Raw genomic sequence first — 23,560 nt, 5'->3', positions numbered from 1 at the left:
TTGCAGGGGCTATCATGTCCTTTATTTTTATTTATTTTTTTGATACTTTTGAACAAAATATGGTTTAATGGAAAGGTTCCTTATTTGAAAAATTGCATGCACTCGTGTAATAGTCACTTTGTCAGTGTTGCACAATGAAGCAAACTCCCCATGAACAGAACAACACGTAGGAGAGAGCACTCGGTCCCCATAAAAAAAAAAAACTATATTATCGTCATGTTAATATCAGTGTGTGACTGTGTGCTTCTTACTTTGTAGGGGGTTTCACCTTTGTCTGATCATAAATCCTGGAATCAAGAACAATGGCATCCCTTACTGAGAAGGTAGGTCCACTGTTTATATTGTATTTTGCTCAGTGAACCTTGTGTTGGAGCCATAATGCATACCCAGCCATTGGACGAGAGTAGTCTGATATTTGGACTAAATTACCATTTTATTACAATGACAACATTTTAGATGTAGGCAATAATTAGGAGGTGTGGACCCAGGCTAGAAGGAGAGTATCTCCCACATGCCAGACTAGCTGGGAAAAAAATGTGTTGGAATAGTGAAACTCAGCAACTGCCTATGAACTTGTCATGAGTCATTTACAAATCCCTTAAGTGGTATGAACCGTCATACCTCCAGTTCTTGCTATGATGTAGGTAAATTGCATCAAAACAGCAGAGCCTTACTCATCCGATAGTTAGCAGCGCCTTGTGTTGCTCACTCTGACCTCGAGCCATCTGTTTATCCCTTCCTCTCCTCTTTTCTCTCCTCAGTAAAAGTTGCTGCCCTGCTGGGCAGAGGTGTCTGTGCTGAATGGCGTCAGGGCAGGGAGGCCGGCTGGAGGTTGGGGCATCAGGGAGCTCTTGCCTGGCCAAACCTCTGTACCTGCAGCGGTTGGAAAGAACCTTGAGGTTGGACAATTTCCTGCGCCAGACAGCTACCATCTTCAACAGAGACATAACCAGGTACAGGCACAGACTCCGGTTTGTTCATGAGCACTTTGTAGGATCAGTTGTTATAAGTACTGAAATTAAAGATGGCTCATGCTTGGATGTAGAGTTTAGTGCTGTAAATGCAGTTTTGTTGTTAAAGGCAAATTTTGGGTTTACAGCTACATATTTCTCATATTCTAGCGATGACAGCGATGACAGCGATGACAGCGATGGTGCTTTGGGAACAGGGCTGTCCCTGGACCCCTCCACTCAGCATACAGCTTTGACTGTAAAGAGTGAGCCATGTGAGCAAGGGGATGGGTTGGCAGAGGGGAAGCCCCTTAACGGAGTTCTGCTGCAAGGTAAAGGTAAGATACATCCAGAAACAGTAATATTTATGTTATTAACATTGTACGACACATACACACCCTCGCTGGTGTCTTTTAATTGTTCATGGGGGTTATTGTTCATGCACATATATATATATTATGTGATGTTTTTTCTTTCCCTGTAAACTCCACAGATCAAAAGGCAGATAAAACTAGCTTCTACAATTTCTCCAAGCTGAAGAAGAACAGGAAATGGCTTAAGGTATTTTATAGACATTTTGTACTGCAGATCTAAGCATTAGGTTGATTCAAAGATTATAAGAATAACTAATAGATGGATAGATATAAAGATCAGTAGTTGCAGCCTTATTACCAATGTTGTCCCTCCCTGTACCTCCTGGTTGACAACATTTCCCTGCAATGCTCTGTCTGTTTTCTTACACACTATATACCTATATGTATATATGCACACTCTACCTTTACCCATGTTCCTCCTCTGTCGCCTGCAGAGTATCCTGTTGAGTGACGACACCACAGACTCTGACACAGACTCAGATGACTCTGACTTCAGTTTGTCTCGGGAGGAGCTACATGACATGCTGAAGCTACATCGCTTCACCAGGCAGCATCAGAGCAAGTTCCACTCTGACCGGGAGGTACAAACGCACAAAAATAAATACAGTGCCTAGTTATATGTAGACTACCTCTGACATATGCTTTTGTAATGTTATTGTATTTTTTGCATTTATTTAAATTTTTCCATCTGTGTATATTTTTCCTGCAGCTTCACCAATATCAGTATTACAGCACTGGACTCCTCTCTACTCATGACCCCTTCTATGAGCAACAGCGCCACCTACTTGGCCCAAAGAAGAAGAAAATCAAAGATGAGAAAAAATTCAAGGGTAAAGTTAAAAAAAAAAAGAAGAAATCTCTGGAATCTGTCAAAGTCGTGATTGTGTCCATGCCACAAGGCAAAAATAACTGAGTATTTACTGGAATAGCTGAAAACTTCAAATTGATCATTCACTTCCTTTTTCCTTTTTTAGCCAAACTGAAAAAGGTGAAGAAAAAGAAGAAACGGGGAGAGGGAGAGTTTCTGGATGAAGGCCGTCCATATGTCACCAAGATCTTTGCGAAGTTCTCCCATGATGCTCCGCTGCCCATGGTGAAGAAGAAACATCTCACCATTGATCAGCTGAATGCACGCCGACGTAAGGTCTGGCTCACCATTGCTAAAAAGGAGATCCCCAAGGTTTGTATGCATGACACTGATTAACAGATGGTCAAAAGTTAATGCTCATGAGTTTCTTGTGAAATGTTCAGGACCAGATTTAAGGTAATTGGTCCTAATTGTCCCATTTATACATTTTTATATCTATTTTGCAGACTTTCAAGCAGAAGACCTCAGCTAAGAACTTAGTATTGACCAATGCTAAAAAGGTAAGTAAAGTTTACACACTACTGTGTTGTTAAAATTGACTTTTAAGTATCATTCGGAAATATTCTGAGTTTGATTCTCGACAGTGGCTCTTTATTTCCTGATTGTGCAAGGTTAAATTGTAGATCAAATACAACATTTCCTACAAAATTTCCTTGCTTTAATCTCTGTTTTTTTCTTCCCAGTTGGCTCATCAGTGCATGAGAGAGGTTCGCCGTGCAGCTATCCAGGCCCAGAAGAACTGCAAGGAGACGTTACCTCGGGCTCGCCGCCTCACCAAGGAGATGATGCTTTACTGGAAGAAATACGATAAAGTGGAGAAGGAGCACAGGAAGAGGGCAGAGAAGGAGGCTCTGGAGCAACGTAAACTGGACGAAGAAATGAGAGAAGTAGGTGGAATAGAAATAGCTTTTTAGAGGTGCCTCATTTGGCTTTCTACAGCTAATGTTTTAATGGAAATATTTGCATCAATATAACTTCTGAAAATATGAAAGAAAAAAAAACACAAAGATTTATATTATATTACACAGAACATCTTGAGTGACGATATGAAAGCATGTTGTTTTTCTCTGCTTTTCTCCATTGTCTCCTGCAGGCAAAGCGTCAGCAGCGTAAACTGAATTTCCTCATCACCCAGACAGAGCTGTATGCTCATTTCATGAGCGGTAAAGCCAGCATGGGGGGTCCAGAGGGAGATACAGCCCAGGAGGAAATTCTGAGAATGCTGGAAGACACTGCAGCACAGAGACAGATTGACATTGGAGGGGGCGTAATGGTCAACATGGGACAGGAGGACTATGGTATGAACAGCTCAGACTAGTTTATTCTGTTAGAGGAGCACAGTCAGTTACCGGAACTCAGTGTTGATGGTTGAGAAACTGTTGACCAAGTGCCCTGAAATATGTCAGTATCAAATTAAATGCCAGATGGACCAGTTATCATCATATTTATTGCCTCTTTAGCCTCTTTTCTATCTGAAGATCATAGAGAGCCACTAAAAATATAAAGCAGGTCATTTGTTGACCAGCAAATCATTTATCACTGCCAATTACAATCCACTTTTTATTAATGACATTATTCTGCTTAATTTTCTGCTTATTCGCAAATTCATGGTAATATTTTCTCCTGTAGAATTGTTTTAGACGTGGCAATATGCTCTTGTGTGTGGGAAGGAAATGGGGCTCTGCAACTGAAGTGGACTCTTCTGTTTTATGCAAGCTTGTTTGTATGCAATTTCAGATAGTGAACACTACAAGTCCCAGGCCTTGAGGAATGCCAAGGAAGCCTACCAGATTCATCAAGAGCGAGTAAGTTGATGCATTCACACCCGGAGAGGTGCGCTAAGCCCACACACACCGTGTCCATACTAATCCCCAGATCTCTCCCTGTAGACGCGGATGTTTGATGAGGAGGCTAAGGACAGTCGTAGCGCGTCACTACACGCAGCTTGTGGCTCTTCCTCCGGCTCTGGGTTTGGAGAGAGCTACAGCCTTTCCAACCCATCTATCCATGCAGGTGAAGAAATTCCTCAGCCCACCATCTTCAACGGCAAACTCAAGGGTTACCAACTCAAGGGCATGAACTGGCTGGCCAACCTCTATGAACAGGTACTCACGTCTGCGTCACGACTTTAGAGTCCTGTCTGGACTTTTGGGTGTCTGATTTATTACAATATTCTCTGTAACACTTATTCTTTCTCTCTTTGCTTTCAGTTATGTTTAAAATATAACATTTGTATCGGCTTATTTTATGGCTAGAGGTATTGAGTGGCTAAGAGAGTTCAATGCTAATGTCTTTGTAAGGGTATACTAATATTATTGCACTAATAACCTGTATTTATAAGAATTATCTTTACTTCCACTTACATAATACTGTACATTAGTTGCAGTGCTCTTTTTGGTCATGTTGTGCATGCCTGATTCAATTAAAACACTCAGGTCGTTTGAGGGCATTTTATGTATTACAGTTCTTTGGCATTCCATATTATTATGTGCTTATTAAATCACATTGAATGATTTATTTTCTCCTTTGTTTTCTTACTGCAGGGAATCAATGGAATCCTGGCAGATGAGATGGGACTGGGGAAGACAGTCCAGAGTATCGCCCTGTTGGCACACCTAGCGGAGGTGAGAGAGCGCTCCAGGCCAAAGGGTTTCTTTCACCGCACATTTCCAAAAAGCTTTGTGGAATATTCGATTGTCTCTGCTTCTGTTACTGACTTATGAAAACATCTAACATCCAGCTTTCTTTGTGCACCTGCATCCTTTAAAGAGTCCCTTGTTTCTGGCTGCGCATTGCATTAAATGACTCATATGACTTATTTCATTGTTGTGAGTAGCTGATTTGTCGATCGTCTGGTCTCATAACACCAAAAGGAGAACAAGTGGAATTTAGGGGAAATGTGCGCTTTTCAGCGTTGAACTTATCACAGACAGGAAGATGCATGCTGTGTTCCTCCAGGGCTTCCTGTTATTGGGTGCTCACGCAGGCACATCCAAAGGCCACCTGTTGTGGCGGCTGACGCTGTATTCTCGTTTTCTGTTCCTGCACAGAGAGACAACATCTGGGGTCCATTCCTGATCATCTCTCCTGCATCCACACTCAACAACTGGCACCAGGAGTTCACCCGCTTTGTCCCCAAATTCAAGGTGAGAATCCACGCCGCCACTGAGTGAGCGCGCTGGCGGAAACACCTGCAAAAACACATCCGCTGGAATCCCGACATCCTCATTTCTAATGTTCTCTTAAGTCGTTTTTACCCCCCTAATGCACCCAGTGCTGCTTGGCTCTTAAGAAATTCTGTCAGACATCTATGAACTAAAAAGGATATAGCATACCTAAAACTATTCATTAGGGGGCAGTATTGTACTAGGAACATTGGTAGCATTGCTTGTGTTAAGACATGACTCAAAAGCTGTTAATACTTGATTGTTGAGTGGCTGCACCTCTTTGTGCATGTGTTAGCCAGCCACTAACAGCATTCTTGAATGTTAAAAAAACTAAATTTATCAAACACATCAAAATGTCAGCTACGCTTGCGTGGACACACACACACACACACAACACACGACACACACACACACACACAGCAAGCACACTATAATATGCCTCAACTATTGTCCTTTTTTTTCGCCCCATGGCGAGTTTGAAAATAAATCAATTCCTGTCTGTTTTGCTAATGAGGTGTGAAAAGACCTTATTACACAGTTTGAAGATAAGCTTCCTGAACACTTAAAGCAAGACTGACCGAAAACAATGGAATGCCAGCGTGTGTTGAGTGATGTAATGATGTGTAAATCTTTTCACATTGCATTTTACATCAACAACTCAGCAAGTGAAGCAGTGATTCGTACATGATGCTATGCCTAAGTGTTTCCCCTGGGATCGCACTGCAGCTCTATTCTTATTTTACAGTGCTGTGTGTAAATGTAAGCATTTTAACTTCACTTATTTGTCCGTCAGGTGTTGCCATACTGGGGGAATCCTCATGATCGCAAGGTGATTCGGAAATTTTGGAGCCAGGTAAGGAAGAGATGATGATGATGATGATGATGGTGATGAACAGGGAGTTATAAAGATTCAATGCCATGAAATGCTTTATTATGTTGTTTGGTCTGTAAATTCTGTCCTCTTTTTGTTTTGTTTCTACGTTTGAATAGAAAACCCTTTACACACAAAACGCACCATTCCACGTGGTCATCACAAGCTACCAGCTGGTTGTCCAGGACGTCAAGTACTTTCAGAGAGTCAAGTGGCAGTACATGGTTCTGGATGAGGCCCAGGCGCTGAAAAGCAGCACCAGGTAAAACATTAACGGGGCTGCTGCGTCATCATGTAGTACTGTATTCCCAAACACATCGCAGGGCTCCTGTGTGTCAAAATGTGTTGATATCCAGTACTTATATTTATTATACTTGATAAGAATGTTTTTCAGAGTTTAGAGGACAATACTGATGTTTTTGCATGTTTCAGCCCACTCACTATGAACGGAGTCTAATATACATTTATACAATTAATATACGTTTTCCAAAGTTTGTCATAGTTGTATAGATTGATAGTTGCATTCTCCCTTATCCTAGCCACTAGTTTTGACATAGTTTCGTACTGCTTTACTAACAATTTGTAATAACTTGGCTCTTTAAAACATTTGAAAATCAACAAAAAGTCTGAAATATGGTGGAAAATATAGCTCTTAATCTCTATAACTACATACGTATGTGTCATTTCACAGCTACTATTGGACACTCGCCAAAATGTACAGTGCTCCACCGTTTGAGTAATTGGTGTAATTACAGTACAGTTAAGTGTTAAATAAACGAAATACTAGTAGTGATTGCACTACTTAAGTCCAGCCGTTAACCATTTCCTAACTCTTTTTTTCAGCGTTCGGTGGAAAATCCTTTTGCAGTTCCAGTGTCGAAACAGACTGCTGCTCACCGGGACGCCAATCCAGAACACCATGGCAGAGGTGAGCTGTGTGTGTGTGTGTTGTGTGTGTGTGTTGTGTGTTGTGTGTGTGTGTTCATGTGAGTAAGACAGAACTGTTGACTAGCGTATGTTATTACTGTCTCTCAGCTCTGGGCCCTGCTGCACTTCATCATGCCTACATTGTTTGATTCCCATGAAGAGTTTAACGAGTGGTTCTCCAAGGACATCGAGAGCCACGCTGAAAACAAGTCAGCCATTGATGAGAGTGAGTATACAACTCTTGTGTCTGAGAACATAAGTTTCATAGCTGACAGCATTTTCCTGCTCATTTGTGAGCCAACATTTAACTTTTGTTTCTGCTCACTGTTGCATGTGATACGTTCTGTAGCTAAACATCGATTGTTTGATGTTTGTGTTTCAGACCAACTTTCCAGACTGCACATGATCCTTAAGCCTTTCATGCTGCGCAGAATCAAGAAGGATGTGGAAAACGAGCTCTCAGACAAGGTAGAGGAGCGAACTTTGTTTGCTGAATTTAATTGGACAAAAGTCATATCAATCCTCAGTTTCAAACGACAAAAACAATTTGTGCCATAATGAGATTCTTTCATCATCTAGCCCAGCTTCTTTCCTCTCCTGTTTTAACCTGCACCCTTCCTGTCCTTCCTTCATCTGTCTCCCTGCACACATCATTGATACACAAAGTGTTGTAACAAGCTTGTGAGCAATGCTTGTGCTGGCAGATCCTCTTGACAGCTGTTGGACTCATGGTCTCTTGCTGTCACACGCCGAACACACATACTGACTCATGCACTGTGGGAGTCTCGATACACAGAGTCAGAGGAATGGCAGAGTTCACGGCTCCCCCACATCTGTCTTTTTCACTTTCCCCTCACACCCACATACAGTGCTGCCAGCCCACTTCCTTTTTCTCCTGCACTCTTGTTGGTTTCTCTTGTTTTGTCTGTACGGTTCACTCGTAGTTTATGGTTGGTTTTTTTACGGTCTGTTATTGTTCAGTTCCACTGCTTTCATCAAAGCGTGACACTAGATAAAACCAGAGATTTTGATGTGTGTTTAAAGAATGTGGGTCAAGCTGGGCATGAAGTATGCAGCCATAAATTTATTTTTTTCGTTCAGCCCATGTGAAAATACTGTGTGTTCTATTGGAAGCTTAACACAGCAGTGATGCTGAATCATTTGTCTTTACTGTTGCCACTCATTATTTATGCAGCCAACATTTACACTGTAAATCAATCTTCTTACTAACCAGGTCCAATTTGAGAACATTCCCATTTACTGTTGTCATATTACACATCCTTCCTTGCGCAATTTAGTCGTCACTCTTCAATCCCTTAACCTCACAAAACAAATTTAAGAAAACCATAGAGCTTACAGTGTCAGTGGCCCAGTACAAATACTTTTTTATGTTCTAATCATTCAGTGGTGTTGAAGAAGTGAAAATGTAAAATAAGAAGGTATCTGAAATCAAACAATTTCCTGTTTTCTCTCTCTACAGATTGAGATCCTAACCTACTGTCAGCTGACGTCTCGGCAGAGGTTGCTCTACCAGGCTCTGAGGAACAAGATCTCTATTGAGGATCTGCTGCAGTCCTCTATGGGCACGGCCCAGCAGTCCCACAGCACCACTTCCTCCCTCATGAACTTGGTGATGCAGTTCAGGAAGGTAGGAGTTGTGGCTTTCGTTTTGGTTTCCAGTGCAAAAATAGAATAAAATACAGCTAGATAATTACAGATAAAAACGGTTTTGATTATTTTTGTCAAATCTTTAGTCCTGATGATTAGTCCTGATGATTTGAGGATAATTTAAAGTATCATATTATAAAAAATATTTTTCCTGCACTGGATTTTCAAATGGATTTTAGTGTTCCAACCAATAGTAATAATGGCACTGCGTTTTATTTCTGGGAACAAGATGTACAATTAAACAATGAATTGCCTGTCTTGGAAGCGTAAGAGTAGTGCCGGCTCTTTTGTCTATTTTTCTAAATACACTGTCTGTGTCTGCTTGTGTGTAGGTGTGTAACCACCCTGACTTGTTTGAGCGCCAGGAGACACGCTCTCCTTTCCACATGTCCCTCAAGCCCTACGTCATGTCTAAGTTTCTCTACCGCCATGGCCTCATCCATGCACAGAACCAGGCCAAAAACAAGTAAGTGCTTCCACACAAACACAGTATCTACACGTACACACACACTCACAAAGACACTTAATCTTGACAAGTACGCCCAAAATCCAATGAAAACAGGTCTGTCACAATTTCTGCAGTCATTGTTTTGAATAGGGTTTGGTTTACATTTGAAATTACTGTGTAAAACACTGTCAAATATATTCTTTTTCTTAGAAAATCTTTGTTCTTGTGCAAATTTGAGAGGCTATTATTCCAATTATAGCTATTAAAATTTAGAAATGTTGTGGTTCAGACTGGGACTGGACCCGTTGAATTCATTTAGCTTATTATCACATTCAGTGGTGAAACTCTGTCTGTCTCTATATCCTTCTCCTCAGATTACTTCAAGTGCTGTTGTCTCCGTTCTCTCCAAATAACATCCAGCAGTCTCTTTTTCACAGAAAAGGTGAGCTTGTATTAAGCTTTGAATTCAGATGTACACAAAGCTCTTTATGATCTCTTTCATTTGACATTCAAATCTCACTTTCAACCCAGTTCCCCTGTTCCTCCTTTGATGTTTCCATCATTCCTGCCTATTCTTACTGTTTATTTCCACAGTTTCTCTTATTTTATTCTTTGTTTAGTCTCGTATTTATCATCTTATATTCTCTTTTTACTGTTCCAGGTGATGACAAAGGAAGCTGTTTCTCCTTCCTGCGTTTCATCGACGTGTCGCCAGCTGAGATGTCCAATCTCATGCTGCAAGGCACCTTAGTGAGGTGGGCTTTAAGTTTCCATCTCCAGTACTGTTGATGTCTTTGTTTGAAAGACGTGAGATATGGTGGGAGACTAGCTCTTGATGCTGCAGTTGACTCTGCACTTTGGAAGTAGCAGAATTCTTTATGAAGTATTTCTATGAACATTGTTTTTGTAATTACATTTTTCTTTCTGCCTTGTGCTACTTTCTTTAACAGATGGTTAGCCCTTTTTCTGTCCCTCAAAGCTGCATATCGGCTCCACTATCAGCGCCTGTTTGGACTTGAAGAAGAAGGTCAGGAGGAAACCAGAGACTTGGAGGGGGATGAAGGCAGGTCACAGCCCCGGAGTAAGTGTCTTTCTCGCAAGGAGCTACTTCTGTGGCTGAACAGACCTGCCCATTTCCCCAACACGCACACCAGCACTGTCCTACAGGTAAGAAACACACAAACGCAGTCACATGGAAAATGTATGTACAAGAACCCCTTGAGTAGCGATCTGCAGTACACATGGGTGTATGACAAACAGGCCAAACTCAAGTAGTGAGGCATGTGCTGCTGACGATGCTGAAATTGCCCCCAGAGCATTAGTCAGTGTTTGGCCACACAGCTTGCTCTCTGCCCCAGGTTTCCTCTCTCTCCTCTGGGATCCAGTGTGGAATCCAATCCCTCTGTAGCCCTGTGACCCAGTAACACTGTCCTCTCTCCCTCTATATGTATCCAGTGTCACAGACATGTGGAGGAAAATCACATTTTCAAGATAAAAAAAAGAAAAGACCAAACTACTTTTTAGTCGAATGTTTCTATATTTCCTATTTGTTAATGTTATAGTGTGATATGAATCAAGTTGAGCTGAGTGCTGTACTTTCACTACCTCAGAGGGTATATTATAATAAAGCTGGTTAGGAAACCTGACAATAGTAGCAGAAGGTGGAGTGGATCATTTAAATGGTAGCTCTTATACTTGCTTGCTTAGCAGTCTGGGCAAATGTAGCACAGCACAGCTCTTTTCAACTGCATTCAAATGATTTCATATGTGTTGGATTCAGCAGCTGAGAACCACACGATTAAATTGACACAGCACATATTTCCTCAACATATTGTATTTGGCAATGTAGAAACCTAATTAATAGTTAAAAAGAGACAGTACAAAGCATAGGTGCCAGTTCAAACATACAGACCACCTCAAAAAGACGTGAACAGCTGCAGCCTGCAGATACACTACTAGGTCACTGCTGCAGGAGTGTTTTAGTCATTCCGCTGAACTAAAAGAGCATTAAAAACACATCCCCTCAAATCTTTCACCCAGAAAACGGTTATCTGTACAGATATGTATCACGTTTCCATCCTCAATGCTAACTTAACTTGTTGGTGGAAAATACTCAGGAGAAAATGCTGTCAGGGTAATTCCATCCTCCTCTTCCTTTCTTGGCCTCATCACACTGAGTCAGGCAGCAGCGGAGCGTCTTAGGTTCCCCCCTGGAGCGGCTTAAGGAACAAAAGAGCAGAAAAAGCTTAAGAAGCAAGTTCAGATATGAGAGAAAGAGAAACTTACAGACACCTGGAGAGCTAATACTGTATATATACTTTATGACCGTACTGACCCCCAGACTCCAACTTGAGCTTAAAGAAATTACTCACTCCCACATAGTTTATGCCAACTTCTTTCAACTGCTCATTTTTCTTTTGAAGCTGTGTGTAGTTGGCACACACTGCCTCTTCTCTCTGCTTGCTTCATCGCTCTCTGGCTGCGTACTTGACAGTGTGGTCAGTGTTGCCTTCAGCTTTCTTTCTCCTGTCGAAGAATTGAAAGAAGCAGGCCAACTCTGGACACCTCCAACTCTTCGGATGGGCTCTCTGTCTGTCAGTCTCTCCCTCTGTTCATCCCAATATGAATCACATCTATTTAGATATGTTGGAAAATCTTTTTGGGGATTTTCTTTACATGTCTGATATATACTTAATGTAATTGTGTATAATTTGGTACGTATGTCATTCTGTATGTATTGTATGTCTTACTGTCACTGCTTATCAAATCCAGTGAAGTACAGAAATGATTACTGGGTCTGAGCCTGGCTAGAATGTCATTTTGTAAACTCTGCCATTAGATGGCACTGTGTATCCACCGTTTCTACACATAACTTTTATATAGTCCTTTAACACCTACTACCACATTACACTTGAATTATTCATCATTTTTAACCTCAGTATCAACCTTTGGTCAAATGTATGCATAATGTATGTCTTGCTCAAAAGAAAAGATTGCATGATCAAACATGCAGTTTATCCTGTGTATATATACGCAACTGAAATCATATAAGCTGCATAATCATATGTACCCTTGGAGTAAATTAATAATGTTGGAGCAATTTATAATCTGCACTCAGTAACCTCTGTAGGTTTCAGTTTGTTTACCTCTGTTTTGCAGCGCCTCTTAATTTGAAAATAATATTTGCTTCAAGCTCCCCACTTTGCTACCAATCAAAGCAGGAATCAGTTCAGCTGGAGGCGTAACATCCACTCTAATGTTTCTCAAATTGCTAGTAATTTAATACATTTCACCACTCAAATATAATCACTATATTTGTGAATTGTTGACCTTAGTGAAAACAGGATAGTAATGTAGATTTGTGTGTGTGTGTGTGTTGTTGTTGTGTGTGTGTGTGTGTTTCAGGACCTGGTGTTCACAGCCTTAAGGCCCGGGATGATGGGACACACCGACGTGATGATCCACAGTCGAAACTCTGCCACCTCCTCGTTACGGCCCTGCCAGCCCACACTGCCACCCAAGTTTCTGCTAGCTGCCACTCCAAGGGTATGTGTGTGTGTGTGTGTTGTGTGTGTGAACAGCCAGTGCCTTAAAGGTGGTGTTTGTTGTGTGTGTGTGTGTGTTTCTGCTGGCCCATTCAAGACAGACAAGCATTTGGGTGGTCGTGGAAAGGGAAGAGAGGGAAGCGCTGTGCAAGCTGCCTTTGTAGGCTTTCAACAATGAGGAGCTCTTATCTCTGAATATGTGTGTGTGTGACTGTGTGTGGTTGGGGTGCGGGGGTCACCACTGTGGCTTCCAGCTGCATTTAAAACAAACAGAGCCTCTAAAAAAAAGGCTTCTTGCTCAGGTTATTCACCAGTTGTTAAGCTTGCTCTCGCGCTCCTCCTATACACACAAACACACACACAGAATCTGCTGATTTAGTGAAACCTGTCTTCATACAATGATTTTCCTTCTACGTCCAGTAGAGATGACCTCTAGGTTGTGTTATTTTAATAAATAGTTTAATTTAAAAGATTAAAGAAGTCAATGTTAATATACTTGTAATACATTATCCTGAAATCTCCCTTCTCTCTCCACCACGCAACATTATCTTTTGTTTCAAATATAGAAAACCCTATCTTTCCTTTTGGTTTCCTAGGTGACAGCAGTTCCCATGGAGCGTTATTGCAACGACCGCAGTGCAGAGTACGAATGGCGGGTGACACGTGCTGGAGGGGGCACAATCTTCAAACAGTGTTTCCTCTACGGCTCCCCTGAACTTGCCTCAGACTGGTGTAGGAGGGCCAATGCCTTCCACCCACAAAGCCCTGGGGGTGTGATGGCCCTCTACCCACGGCATGGATGGTCCTTCATTCGGATACCTGGTAAGGACTTCATTTTTGTGTGTTATGTTTCTCTTTTGTTATGCTTTGAACTGACGTGGTGTCAGCTGTAGCTCACACTGGCTAACCTGATGCTATGTAGCTAAGTGGTAACTATCAGGCCAGGCGATAAATTACTATCTAAGACCTCTAGTAAATACCACAATTTGTGACTGTTAGTTCACAGCAGCAGTCTGCATTGCCGTGGGAAAAGACAGTGATGCTAAAACTTGGTGACCATGTTTCCGAAATACAGATGATGCTGTGGAGTGTTTTGTAAGCTCATATCTTCAGTAATAGTAGTTTGCTCTATCTTTGTTTACTTGAGTCATATTTTAACTGTTTTGACTGACAGTTTTATCAAACGGTTGATATCCAGTTTTTGACAGAAGGGTAAAATAGGAGCCCGTGGGAGAATCTACAGAGGCCAGACTAGGGTCAACAGGGCAGAGTCGGGCACATCACCCTCCTCTGTCACTTTCTGTCTGTCTGTCAGGCAGCCAATCCCTCACAATCTAATGGAACTGCTGAGATAAAGGGCTTCTGCGGGAGTTCACATGCATAAACACCTACCAGCAATTTTTTCTCATAAAGTCTGAATACAGGATCGTGGGTGTACGTGTGCTTACAAGCGCTTTATCAGAAGAGCTTGGGCTCATTGAGTTAAGGGTCAGCGTAGAGCAGAGTGGGAGCTGGTTCAATGCCAGGATTCAGATGACTGATGGATGTCCAGGGTGAGAGAGGCCATTACAGTTTTACAGACAACACTTCCCTTCTCACTGACCTGCTCAGCCCCTCTACCTCTGATAAACTGTCTCTGTCATGGATTGTGATGACTGCTCTCTTTTTGTTTTGTGTGCTAACAGAGGTTCCTGGCACAGAAGATTGATGCACGTGTCCTTTGATACTTGTTTAATAGGCATATAGTTTACTCATTTTCTGGCTTCTATTACTTAAAGACACACTGACTTGATATTTAATCTCTGAACACAATCTTTAAATTCTATAGACACTCTCACAGATTACAGTATTGTAATGCTTGATTTTTTTGTCTCCTACCCATCTGTGTATACATGTGCTTGTGAGAGTGTTTGTGTGTAAAAGTGAGAAACAAAACAAGTATTTGTGTGTCTGTGTGAGAACCGTCTGAAAGCTCTTGTGAAGTTATACGGAGGCAGACAAAGCGAGGAAGTTTAGCTACTGGTCATTGTTCCAAGTGCTTAGTTAGGTAACACTAATAGATGGTCTGCCTGTGTGTTTGTGTGCGAGTGTGTACATGTGTGTCTGTGTACCATCGGGTCCATTCAGGGAACTGTGCAGCGCTCACACGGGGCCTAAGGTGTCTCTCGCCTCTCCCCACACACTCTCCCACGCTCAGCGGTGTTGCGTATTCTTCACACACACACACACACACAAACACACACAGTCCCGAGGACAAGCTTCACCCCCGTCTCTCCCCTGCTAAATGGACGGGACCGCGAACTGATCTGAAATCAGTATCTGGCCACAGTCTCTCAGTCCGTCTGGTCTCCCACTTCTTTCTCAGCCTCAGTAGGAAGGAAGTGACCCAACACTGCGGCACCCGTCCTCTGCTGAACACATTGTTGCCACATCAAGGCCCAGATATGTACAGTAGCCCAGCTGAAGTTTCCCACCCTGCCTCTCCTCTGCACTCCCAGCCCCACACCTTTTAGAACAAATGGCAGAGCTGAATAACTGTTTGTTTTGAGCGCCATGGCGTGAGTACGGCTGCCCACTGATATCGACGGAGGAATCTAATCAGAGGACTTATTAGGAATCAGGCCACAGAGGAGGAAAAAACAATTGAGGCTGTAATGTCTTGGGCCTCCGATTTTTGTTTTGTTTTTGATGTTACTGTGATGGCAAGGAGAGAAGTCTTGCATCCAAAAAAGAATGCATTTTCTACTCTATGCTAATAATGTTAATGCTGACAGTGATGTGATACTGCTGCAACCTTTCCGACACCCCATCAGTGGTGATCACAGAGAAAGCTAGATGCATGCAGGGTTTCATGAGCGGTGATTTGAACCCATGCAGTCATCTAGTCTGAACCACTAGGAGACGACAGGAGAAGAGGTTTTGACTATAATTAGAGGCATTCCAGTCTTGTTTGCTTGCTAAATTGATGTAGTTCTGTGGTCACCTCTCTTTGACTTTCCGGAAATCTCGAACATAGTAACAGTTGGTTCACTTTCAATTCAAACGGAGACCACCATTTCATGCTGAGAGATGCATCAGGTTATAGGAAATAGGTTTGAAATTGCGTGCCGTAGGATTATTTGCAGAACATTCCAGTGTGACACAGAAATAACCTTCGTTCGCTGTCCGTGTGGCCCCAACGTCGCTTTCAGTAATTAGAAGGCACCGTTCCACAAAATCACGGCCTTCTCACTATAGCGCCGACTCTTGACTCTTTTTCTAGCTTTATTGTGAGCTGGGAATTGACTGTCACTGCTGTGGAGGAGTGTATGTGTGTGTGAAGGGGATGGTAAAGGACTTGTATGTGTGTGACTATTTATCAATCAGACTATGAGAGTCAGATCTGGCCCAGCAGCCCACATCAGGCTGTGGGAAATGCAGTTCTGCCTTCCTGTCCCTTCAAAGAAACTCTGCGCTCCAGCAAAATGGCAGGAAGCTTCCCTGGCCCTCTGATAGACAGGCAGAAAACAACACACAGACGGCCAGCCTCACCACATCACCGTCTGACTCTGCCCCTCTCAAGCTGCATTAAACTGGCACTGGTAACCGTCTGCGGAATTTAACAGAGAAATAACAAAACAAAACATCCAGCCAAGTTTGTAAAGGGACACAGGGAGATGTTTTGATTTCCTAGTCCATTTTATGGCTGTGAATGTGTCCACAAGAAGGAAAAAAGTGTGTTCACAGATACTTAAGAAACTTAAATCCCAAAGTAGACTGAAGGGGGAGACATTAGCCACCTTATATCCCTATGATGAGATCTTTGAACATGAAGCCAAGTAGTATCTAGCTCACTCTGTCCCTTAGCCAGCTAGCGTTCATCTGGGGTGTGTGTGAAGTCAGTGCGGGCCAGGGGTAACTAGCAGTAATCTATCTTAATGACAGAGTTCACAGTGGGCTGCTGTGGTGTGGTGAGATTCCCCCACGAAACTCTGAGTCCTCAACAGACTGTCTGTCTCTTCCCCTGCTTAACGACTCCTAGAGAACCAAGAGAAATGCTCTTGCATGTTTGAGGGGAGACAGTGATGTATTTGTTTCATATATATATATATGTATATATATACACACACCCCCCCATAAACACAGTCCATCACTAACTTTCTGTCACAAGTAGTCACGCAGACACATTTTTTGGGCTTTCTGTAATGCATGTTTGTCACTTGGCTGTGCTCCAGTGTGTAGATACTGTGTTCTAGATGCAGACAGATTTTGAAGGAGCGTCTGTAAAACTTCCCCAACCTCCTGTTTCGTGTCAGTCACTTCCCTCCAAGCTTCCCAAAACCTCCCGCTGGCATCTGGCTCTTAGCTATACTGATGCTGCAGTAGCGAGAAAATTAAGTTTAAGTCAGACTTCTGTCAATACGTGCAGAGGCAGCAAAGTAGTGTCAGGCTAATATTTCCATCATCAGCGGTGCTGAACAAGTGTTGCCCATTGACTTATTGATTGCACAGTGTAATGTATCATTATACAGTGAGGGGCTGACGCTCAGTTCGATCGTTGATTCGACCTGCTCTGTGGCCCCCCATCTGTCTCTCTTTCTCACATAACCATCCATCCATCTTCTTTTATCAGCTCCTGATTTCTTTTTTTTTGCTTCGTCTTCTTTTTTTTCATCCTGCTATCTCGCTGCTGTTCATCTCCTCCTTTTCGATCGCATCCGGGCCGCTACCCTGCCTGGTTAAGGGCGGCTCCGCTCTTGGCTTTGGCAGCAGCAGCCGCACAGGGGAAAGGGACAGGACAGGACAGAAGACCGTAGTGGCGTATTAATGAAATTAGCGCCGTAGTTGGTTTGGGAGTATCAGGCGCCAGGCACCAGGGCTGGGCCGGGGTTAATTAGCTGGCAGCAGGCCTCTAATTGGGTCAGGACCGTGTCAGGCCCCTGGCTCTGGCCCTACAGGGATTGGATTACACCGTCGGGGGACAGACAGTTGGGGGAGGGAGAGAGGGTGTGTAGGGGGGAAAACGGGAGGGAGAGTATGTAGTAGCGGAGGAGGGAAGGATCGAGAGGGAGCTGGAGGGTGCAGTGGATGTGGTAGAAAGGGGGAGAGAGGAGGGACAGGGGAGTGTAGCCTAATCTGCCAGCAGGAGGTAAAATGGGGAGGGCTGGCTGGGTGAATACCGCTGTTAGACTGGATTGGATTTAAGCTGGTGGGCGGGAGGGGGGGGGGGTGCTATGAAAGAGGGGCGCAGGGCAGGATGGTGGAAGCGTTGTATATGTGTACCTCCATAGCAACAGCAGAGTGGTGTGACCACAGTGGATTGTAGTTTTGTGTTTTGGGGGTGTCGGTTCAGAAAAAAAAAAAACCCCAGGTCTTGTCTTCATCCCAGGCACAATTAAGAACGTTGTTGTTCTGTCCATTTCATTGGATTCCTGAAGTCAATTTTTATTATTCAAAGGGTAAGACATTTTCTCGTCTGCTCCCGATTTGCTGTTCTGCCTGTTTGTTTTTTGTGGCGAGGTGATTTTGACTGAATTCTCGATTGAACCCAATCTTGGAGAGGACCGCAAATTCTTTTAAGCCGCCACACAAGTTGAGATGCTCATAGGACATGTCATCTTGAATCGCTCTAAGCCGGCCTTCACAATTCATCGTTACATGCTGTTGTACATCCAGTTTGCTCATTTAATCCGACCTATGGTCATGCATTTCACCGGCAGCCTAGATCGGTAGCCGCGCGCTCTATAATGTGCAGCCGCGCATTAACTTTCCGTTGGACTGAGAACCAGGCACCGAAAGCGCCTCCCGAAATCGCAACTTATTCATCTTTTCTTGCTTGGCTTTATAAGGGTAATGGCAGCGATTTTACGAATAGGTTTTTTCTGTATGCAAACGCCTAAATTTGTTTTTCTTTTGAAAACCTCGGCGCCACCTCTGCTATGGTACAGCACATGTTCGCTGGGCTTTTTTTGGGAAGTTTTTAAAGTGTTCCACAGGGGTGGGCATTTGTTTTTTTTTCGCGAGTCATTTCTGGTCGACATCTGTTTTCCCATGCTTTTTCGCGGTTTGTTTTATTTTTAGCATCTTTTTTGTTGTCAATCAAAATCATTTTTGTTCTTCCTGCAAGTTTTTGAAATGTTCACAAAGAAGTTCTTTCAAATATGTTCTCTTTTTAATGAATCAGACGGTGCCCCCCTCAGTTGGGAATATTACAGAAATCAAGAAATGCTAAGGCTATTTCATCAGTGTAGTCAAATGTCTCAGAAGAGGTGCTTTCTTTAAGGAGGCCAGAAGCCGGCCTTTTTTCCCTGTCTAAGATCGGTTTCGCAACGTCTCCTTCATAAATCCAGGATAAAACAAGAAAAGGATTAACCCTTGACTTGACATGCTCTTCTTTTGCAATAAAAGAAAAACTAGGTACGTAATCCAACTGCTTAAGTATTGGGATTTTTTTTAGAATTTGTGCAAGTTTTTTAAATTGCCGCTTCAAGAAAATTCAGTTTCTTAAATACAACACCCATTTTTATTCTGTTTGAGCGCACAAAATCCTGCAGAAGTAGGAGCTTTAAACCATCTTGTCAAACATGACATTCCGCAAGTCTTTGGCGGTTTAAAAAATTTACCTAAAATCCTTGCTAACAGAAAACAGATGGTGGCAGGGGTTTTTTTGAAGGCAATAGTGCCTTATTGCAGCAATTTGGGGCATCTTTTGCCGACTGGTTCGCGGTTTGCAGCTGGGTTTTGGTCTGGCAGTGCGCCGCGCGCGTAGTTTTGGCTGCCTTTGACTGAAGCAGCGGCCGCTGGTTTATCGACTGGCACCTGCGTGAAAAGGGGACCCCGCGTCTTCATCTTTGAACCACAAACACATCGCCGCGCCCCGCCACCGATCGGCTGATAAACCCCTCACTGTTAGCCTGGAAACCGACCACAGCACCCGTTCCCACTCTCTGGTTTTCTGGACTTTGCCTTTCTTGCACCCGATCTAATTCGTCTGCATGTCTCACACTCTCTCCCTCCTTTCTTACTGTTCGTCCGTTCATCCCACCTTTTCTTTGAACGCCAGCGCCAATTTAAATCAGGAGCTTTTTGATGGGCAGGAGCGACGTGCTTTTGTGTAGTTCTCCTTGGGGTGTTTTTGCGGTTGTGAGCTGCTTCCTGTTGGTACGCACGTGGTCGAGCACAAGAATGAATAACACTGCCTACTTGATATTACCATAAGGTCGAACTTGCGAAGTTGTGGAATTTCCTGCTTCAGATTTAGTTTTTGTCTCTTGCTATTAGCTGGTTGCTTAAGGGAATCTTTTTTATTAACCTCCTATTCGCAGTTTTCCTTTGCTTTTTCTCATTTTTCTTTTATTTTTCCATTAGTGAAGTTTTTTTTTAGAATTGTAATTCCAGTTTTTTATCGGGACTTTAAAGTTTTATTAACTTAGAAAATGTAAACAAGGAAATGAACAACAGAAGTGGAAAACCATATAATACGACGTAAGTCGGCAAATACAGCAGGCTTGTTGCTGGGAGGCAAAAACCCAAAAAGTGAATATGAAAATAACATTATAGTCTTTGATTAAGAAAACTGCATTCCTTGGTCAACACCTGGCCGCAAACAGCTCTAGGGCTGTGTGAACCAGGGCTTGTAAAAGTATACCGTTTGAGAGCGAAGGCCGACACCCTCCACAGTTGGACCTGTCTAGGTGAAAGTTTCTTCCTCCAATAGCTTCCCCAGAGTTTGTTTTTCCTCTGTTCTTTCGTTTTTTCCTACTTAGGTTTTGTTCCTTCTTAACACTCTTCCGGCCCTGTAACGTCCTTTTTTTGGGCTATGCTTAAGAGGAGTCCACCATGGTTCAGGGTTCCAGGCCTGAAGTGAAGACACAATTTTAGCCAAGTAAGAAATCGGCTACTCTTGGTTAGGACAATTCGAGAAAAAGACCAAGTTGGTTCTTTTGGTTCCTGCGTTGAAGTCTCAGGCCGGCACTTGTTTTAACAACTTGACTTTTGGAATGTCAGGGTTTTTTTTTTTTCTGACGACTAATGGTGTCGGCAAGGAACGGTTGTTCGTTATGGCGCAATGTTTTTATCACAGCTCAGTTTTTGAATTTTCTTGATCTGTTGTTTTTTTGGATAATGGCAACGTTGATTTTTTAAAACGGGCTTGGTTACATTTCACATTCAGGAAAGCAGGGAAATTCACCACGACTGGGGAGAATATTTTTTAATAAGCGCAGGTGTTCTGTTTTTTTCCATTTGTAACACCCAAAGGGCTTGGGAACAAGTGGTCGAACTGGGGTTGCGAGGCGGCCAAGCTTGACCTTCTCCTTAGGGAACTTCTTCTTGTACCCCTTGGGCGCGACGCCTGGTCAAACCTGATCGCTGGGAGCATTGGCCCTTTAGGTTTATCTCCCTCACGGGTCACGGAACCCCTTGGTTTCCAAGAAACATAGTTTCGTTGCCCTGTTTCCATTTGGGTTCGGATTGGCAAGACGCCGTTCCGCTTCTTTTTTCTCATTCTGCCCATTGTGTCATTTGAAAACGTTTTTTACATTCTCTCAGTTTTGGACAATGGAGGGAACGCACTTCAACAGGCGGACGCGCAGGGTCAAAGGCTTTGCTCCCCATTGCTTCTTTGGGCGGGCTCTCAATCGTGGTTTTTTGACGGCCGAAGAGCACCTTGAATTTTGTTGGGGTGTGTTTTTTGGCAGTAAAAGCGTTCTACCAGAAGACGCAAGCTGGCCAGGCCTGGTTTTTTGCCTCTTCTTTCATTTTTTGTGGCCATTTGCTGGGTGAAAATGGAGGTGTAAAAATCAATTCTTCTTAAAAAGTTTTTTCTCTTTTTCTTTTTTTGTTGTTTTCTTCTCTCTCTCTCTTCTCTCGACTCTCTCTGTTTCATTCTGCTTGTCTCACTCTCAGCCTTGTTCTCATCAGCGCAAAAGTTCCAGTCAATAAAGGGCACATGCTTACTAATTTAACAATCACCAGATTGACTCGGGCAGAATTTTAGGAGAGTTGAATTCTGCCGGGCTTGAATTTAGTCGCCTCGGTTTGAAGGGTTCGTTAAATCCTAGAGAATTCCGGTTCTTATCGGAAAGGATTTGTAAAATTGATTACGCGAAGAGTTAATAAAGCTCTGCATTGGAAATTGGGCTTGCGCTTTTTCGTATTCCTGTCTGGAGCGGCATTGTTTTACTTTGATCGAAGATTGTTGTTTCAACGCAGTAATCTTAGAAGTGAAAGCGAGGAAAAGGAATGACATGGAAAACGCTTTGGTGTAAAAATGAAAAAAGCAACACCCACACAGCAACACAAACACAAACACACACACACAGTAGTTGGGTTTTCTCATGTTATTTGTTCTTCCCTGTGTCTGTTGCTTAGATAGCAGGAGAGGGCTTGATTAGGAAAGGTGGGCCAAAGAGCTCTTTGTTTCCGCTTGATCTCCGTTTGTTTTTGAAGTCGGTAAAGGCCGCAAGGGACCAGAGTTTCCTCATCTACTTGCGCCAGATGGACCCAAAAAAGTGGATTCGACTGCTTGGGAGGGGTATATAAACCACACCGTCTCTTCTCGTTCTCTCAGCAACTGCAAAACACACACAACACCACACAAACAAACACACTGGAACATGAACGTGCGAATTTTGTTTTTTGCTCTTAATATTCGGTTTTTGGTTACACATAAAATTGGGAAGATTATTAAGTTTAGAGATTTTTTTTAGTTTTTAATTGTTGACATAATTGATAGCGAAATTCTTGCTTTTAAAACCCTTAAAATAAGGTTATGAACCACATTCACATAAATGTGTTTTTAAAGAAAAGGGATAGAGTTGTTTTTTTGTGTTTTTTCATTGAACAACAACCTTTTTTTAATGTTGTCGTTTGCAATTATATTACCTTCGGCACAAGACTCGTTTTGGGTTGCTGCTGATTCTTTCTTCTTCTTTGGGAAAAGGTATTCTCGAAGCTTTCAAGTACCAGGTTCCTTAGTCAGGCCTTGCTCGGTCCCTCGGTTACGTGCACTCATGGTAGCTGGCTAAATTACCAAGGCTTCAGGGCTTAATTAGCCGGGGTTCTTTTTCATCCTGCAGGTGGAGGCAGCCCGAAAATGGGACGAGGGGAATTGACTGGAAGGGTTGAGGGGAAGAGGGAGGGGGAGAATGGGAAGTGGTCAAAGGCTTGGGTTTTTAAGAAAGAAAAGGAAATGTCCTGGCGAAAATGTTGAATTGAGAACAGAAAGGTAAGTTGTGAGGAAGGCAAGAAGGCTAAAAGAAAAAAAGAATGGGAAAGAACACTAAGTTTCGAGATACGAGAAGCAGAACTGATAAAATGCCATTCTTAGTGACTCTTATTTTTGTTTAATGCTAGTATCCCGAACTACATGCTGTGAAAGGGTCTTGCTTGGTTGGGGTTTTGGCAGAGACCAGTTTTGCAATAATCATCAATATTCGTTTTGTTTACAGAATTTTAAGGGAACAAGGACAAGGTTAAGTGAAGTTCCCTGAAGAAAAAAAAAGCATGACACGCCGGAGAAGCAACCTGTTCTCCCTCTTTTTAGCTGTTGGATACGGCTCGAAGATCTGTCTTTGGAGGCGAGCGTCTGTGCCATTTTCAACGGTTGAAAATTCACACCACAGAGTTTGTTGCAAATCTGGCGTCCACAGCTCTTCGCATAGGGAAACACAGCCAAGAATAAAACAATTTCTGCCAGCGCTGCCATTTTTTGTAGAAACGGCCGTTGATGCAAACTTAACTCTTATTGTTTTTTGGCTCCA

The 23,560-nt window shown here is 42.9% G+C and overlaps 1 protein-coding gene across 1 annotated transcript in view; it reads left to right on the top strand.

The window, feature by feature from the left end:
* ino80 (INO80 complex ATPase subunit) overlaps positions 1–23,560 on the top strand; it is a gene marked incomplete in the record, with an annotated part of 42,127 nt that overhangs the window by 1,324 nt on the left and 17,243 nt on the right. The window contains 26 exon segments of the mRNA XM_035678769.1: positions 259–323; positions 762–953; positions 1,122–1,288; positions 1,444–1,511; positions 1,759–1,905; positions 2,034–2,154; positions 2,299–2,504; positions 2,639–2,692; positions 2,876–3,079; positions 3,286–3,490; positions 3,930–3,997; positions 4,082–4,297; positions 4,736–4,816; positions 5,243–5,338; positions 6,153–6,212; positions 6,350–6,492; positions 7,074–7,158; positions 7,266–7,383; positions 7,540–7,625; positions 8,638–8,805; positions 9,158–9,291; positions 9,648–9,715; positions 9,935–10,028; positions 10,224–10,440; positions 12,679–12,819; positions 13,415–13,640. Coding sequence (XP_035534662.1) covers positions 802–953; positions 1,122–1,288; positions 1,444–1,511; positions 1,759–1,905; positions 2,034–2,154; positions 2,299–2,504; positions 2,639–2,692; positions 2,876–3,079; positions 3,286–3,490; positions 3,930–3,997; positions 4,082–4,297; positions 4,736–4,816; positions 5,243–5,338; positions 6,153–6,212; positions 6,350–6,492; positions 7,074–7,158; positions 7,266–7,383; positions 7,540–7,625; positions 8,638–8,805; positions 9,158–9,291; positions 9,648–9,715; positions 9,935–10,028; positions 10,224–10,440; positions 12,679–12,819; positions 13,415–13,640 — 3,325 coding nt within the window.

This window comes from Morone saxatilis, unplaced genomic scaffold, assembly GCF_004916995.1.
Source record: "Morone saxatilis isolate NCDOM2014 unplaced genomic scaffold, NCSU_SB_2.0 Contig7, whole genome shotgun sequence".
Lineage (NCBI taxonomy): Eukaryota > Metazoa > Chordata > Actinopteri > Moronidae > Morone > Morone saxatilis.
This window is presented reverse-complemented; position numbering and strand designations above follow the sequence as displayed.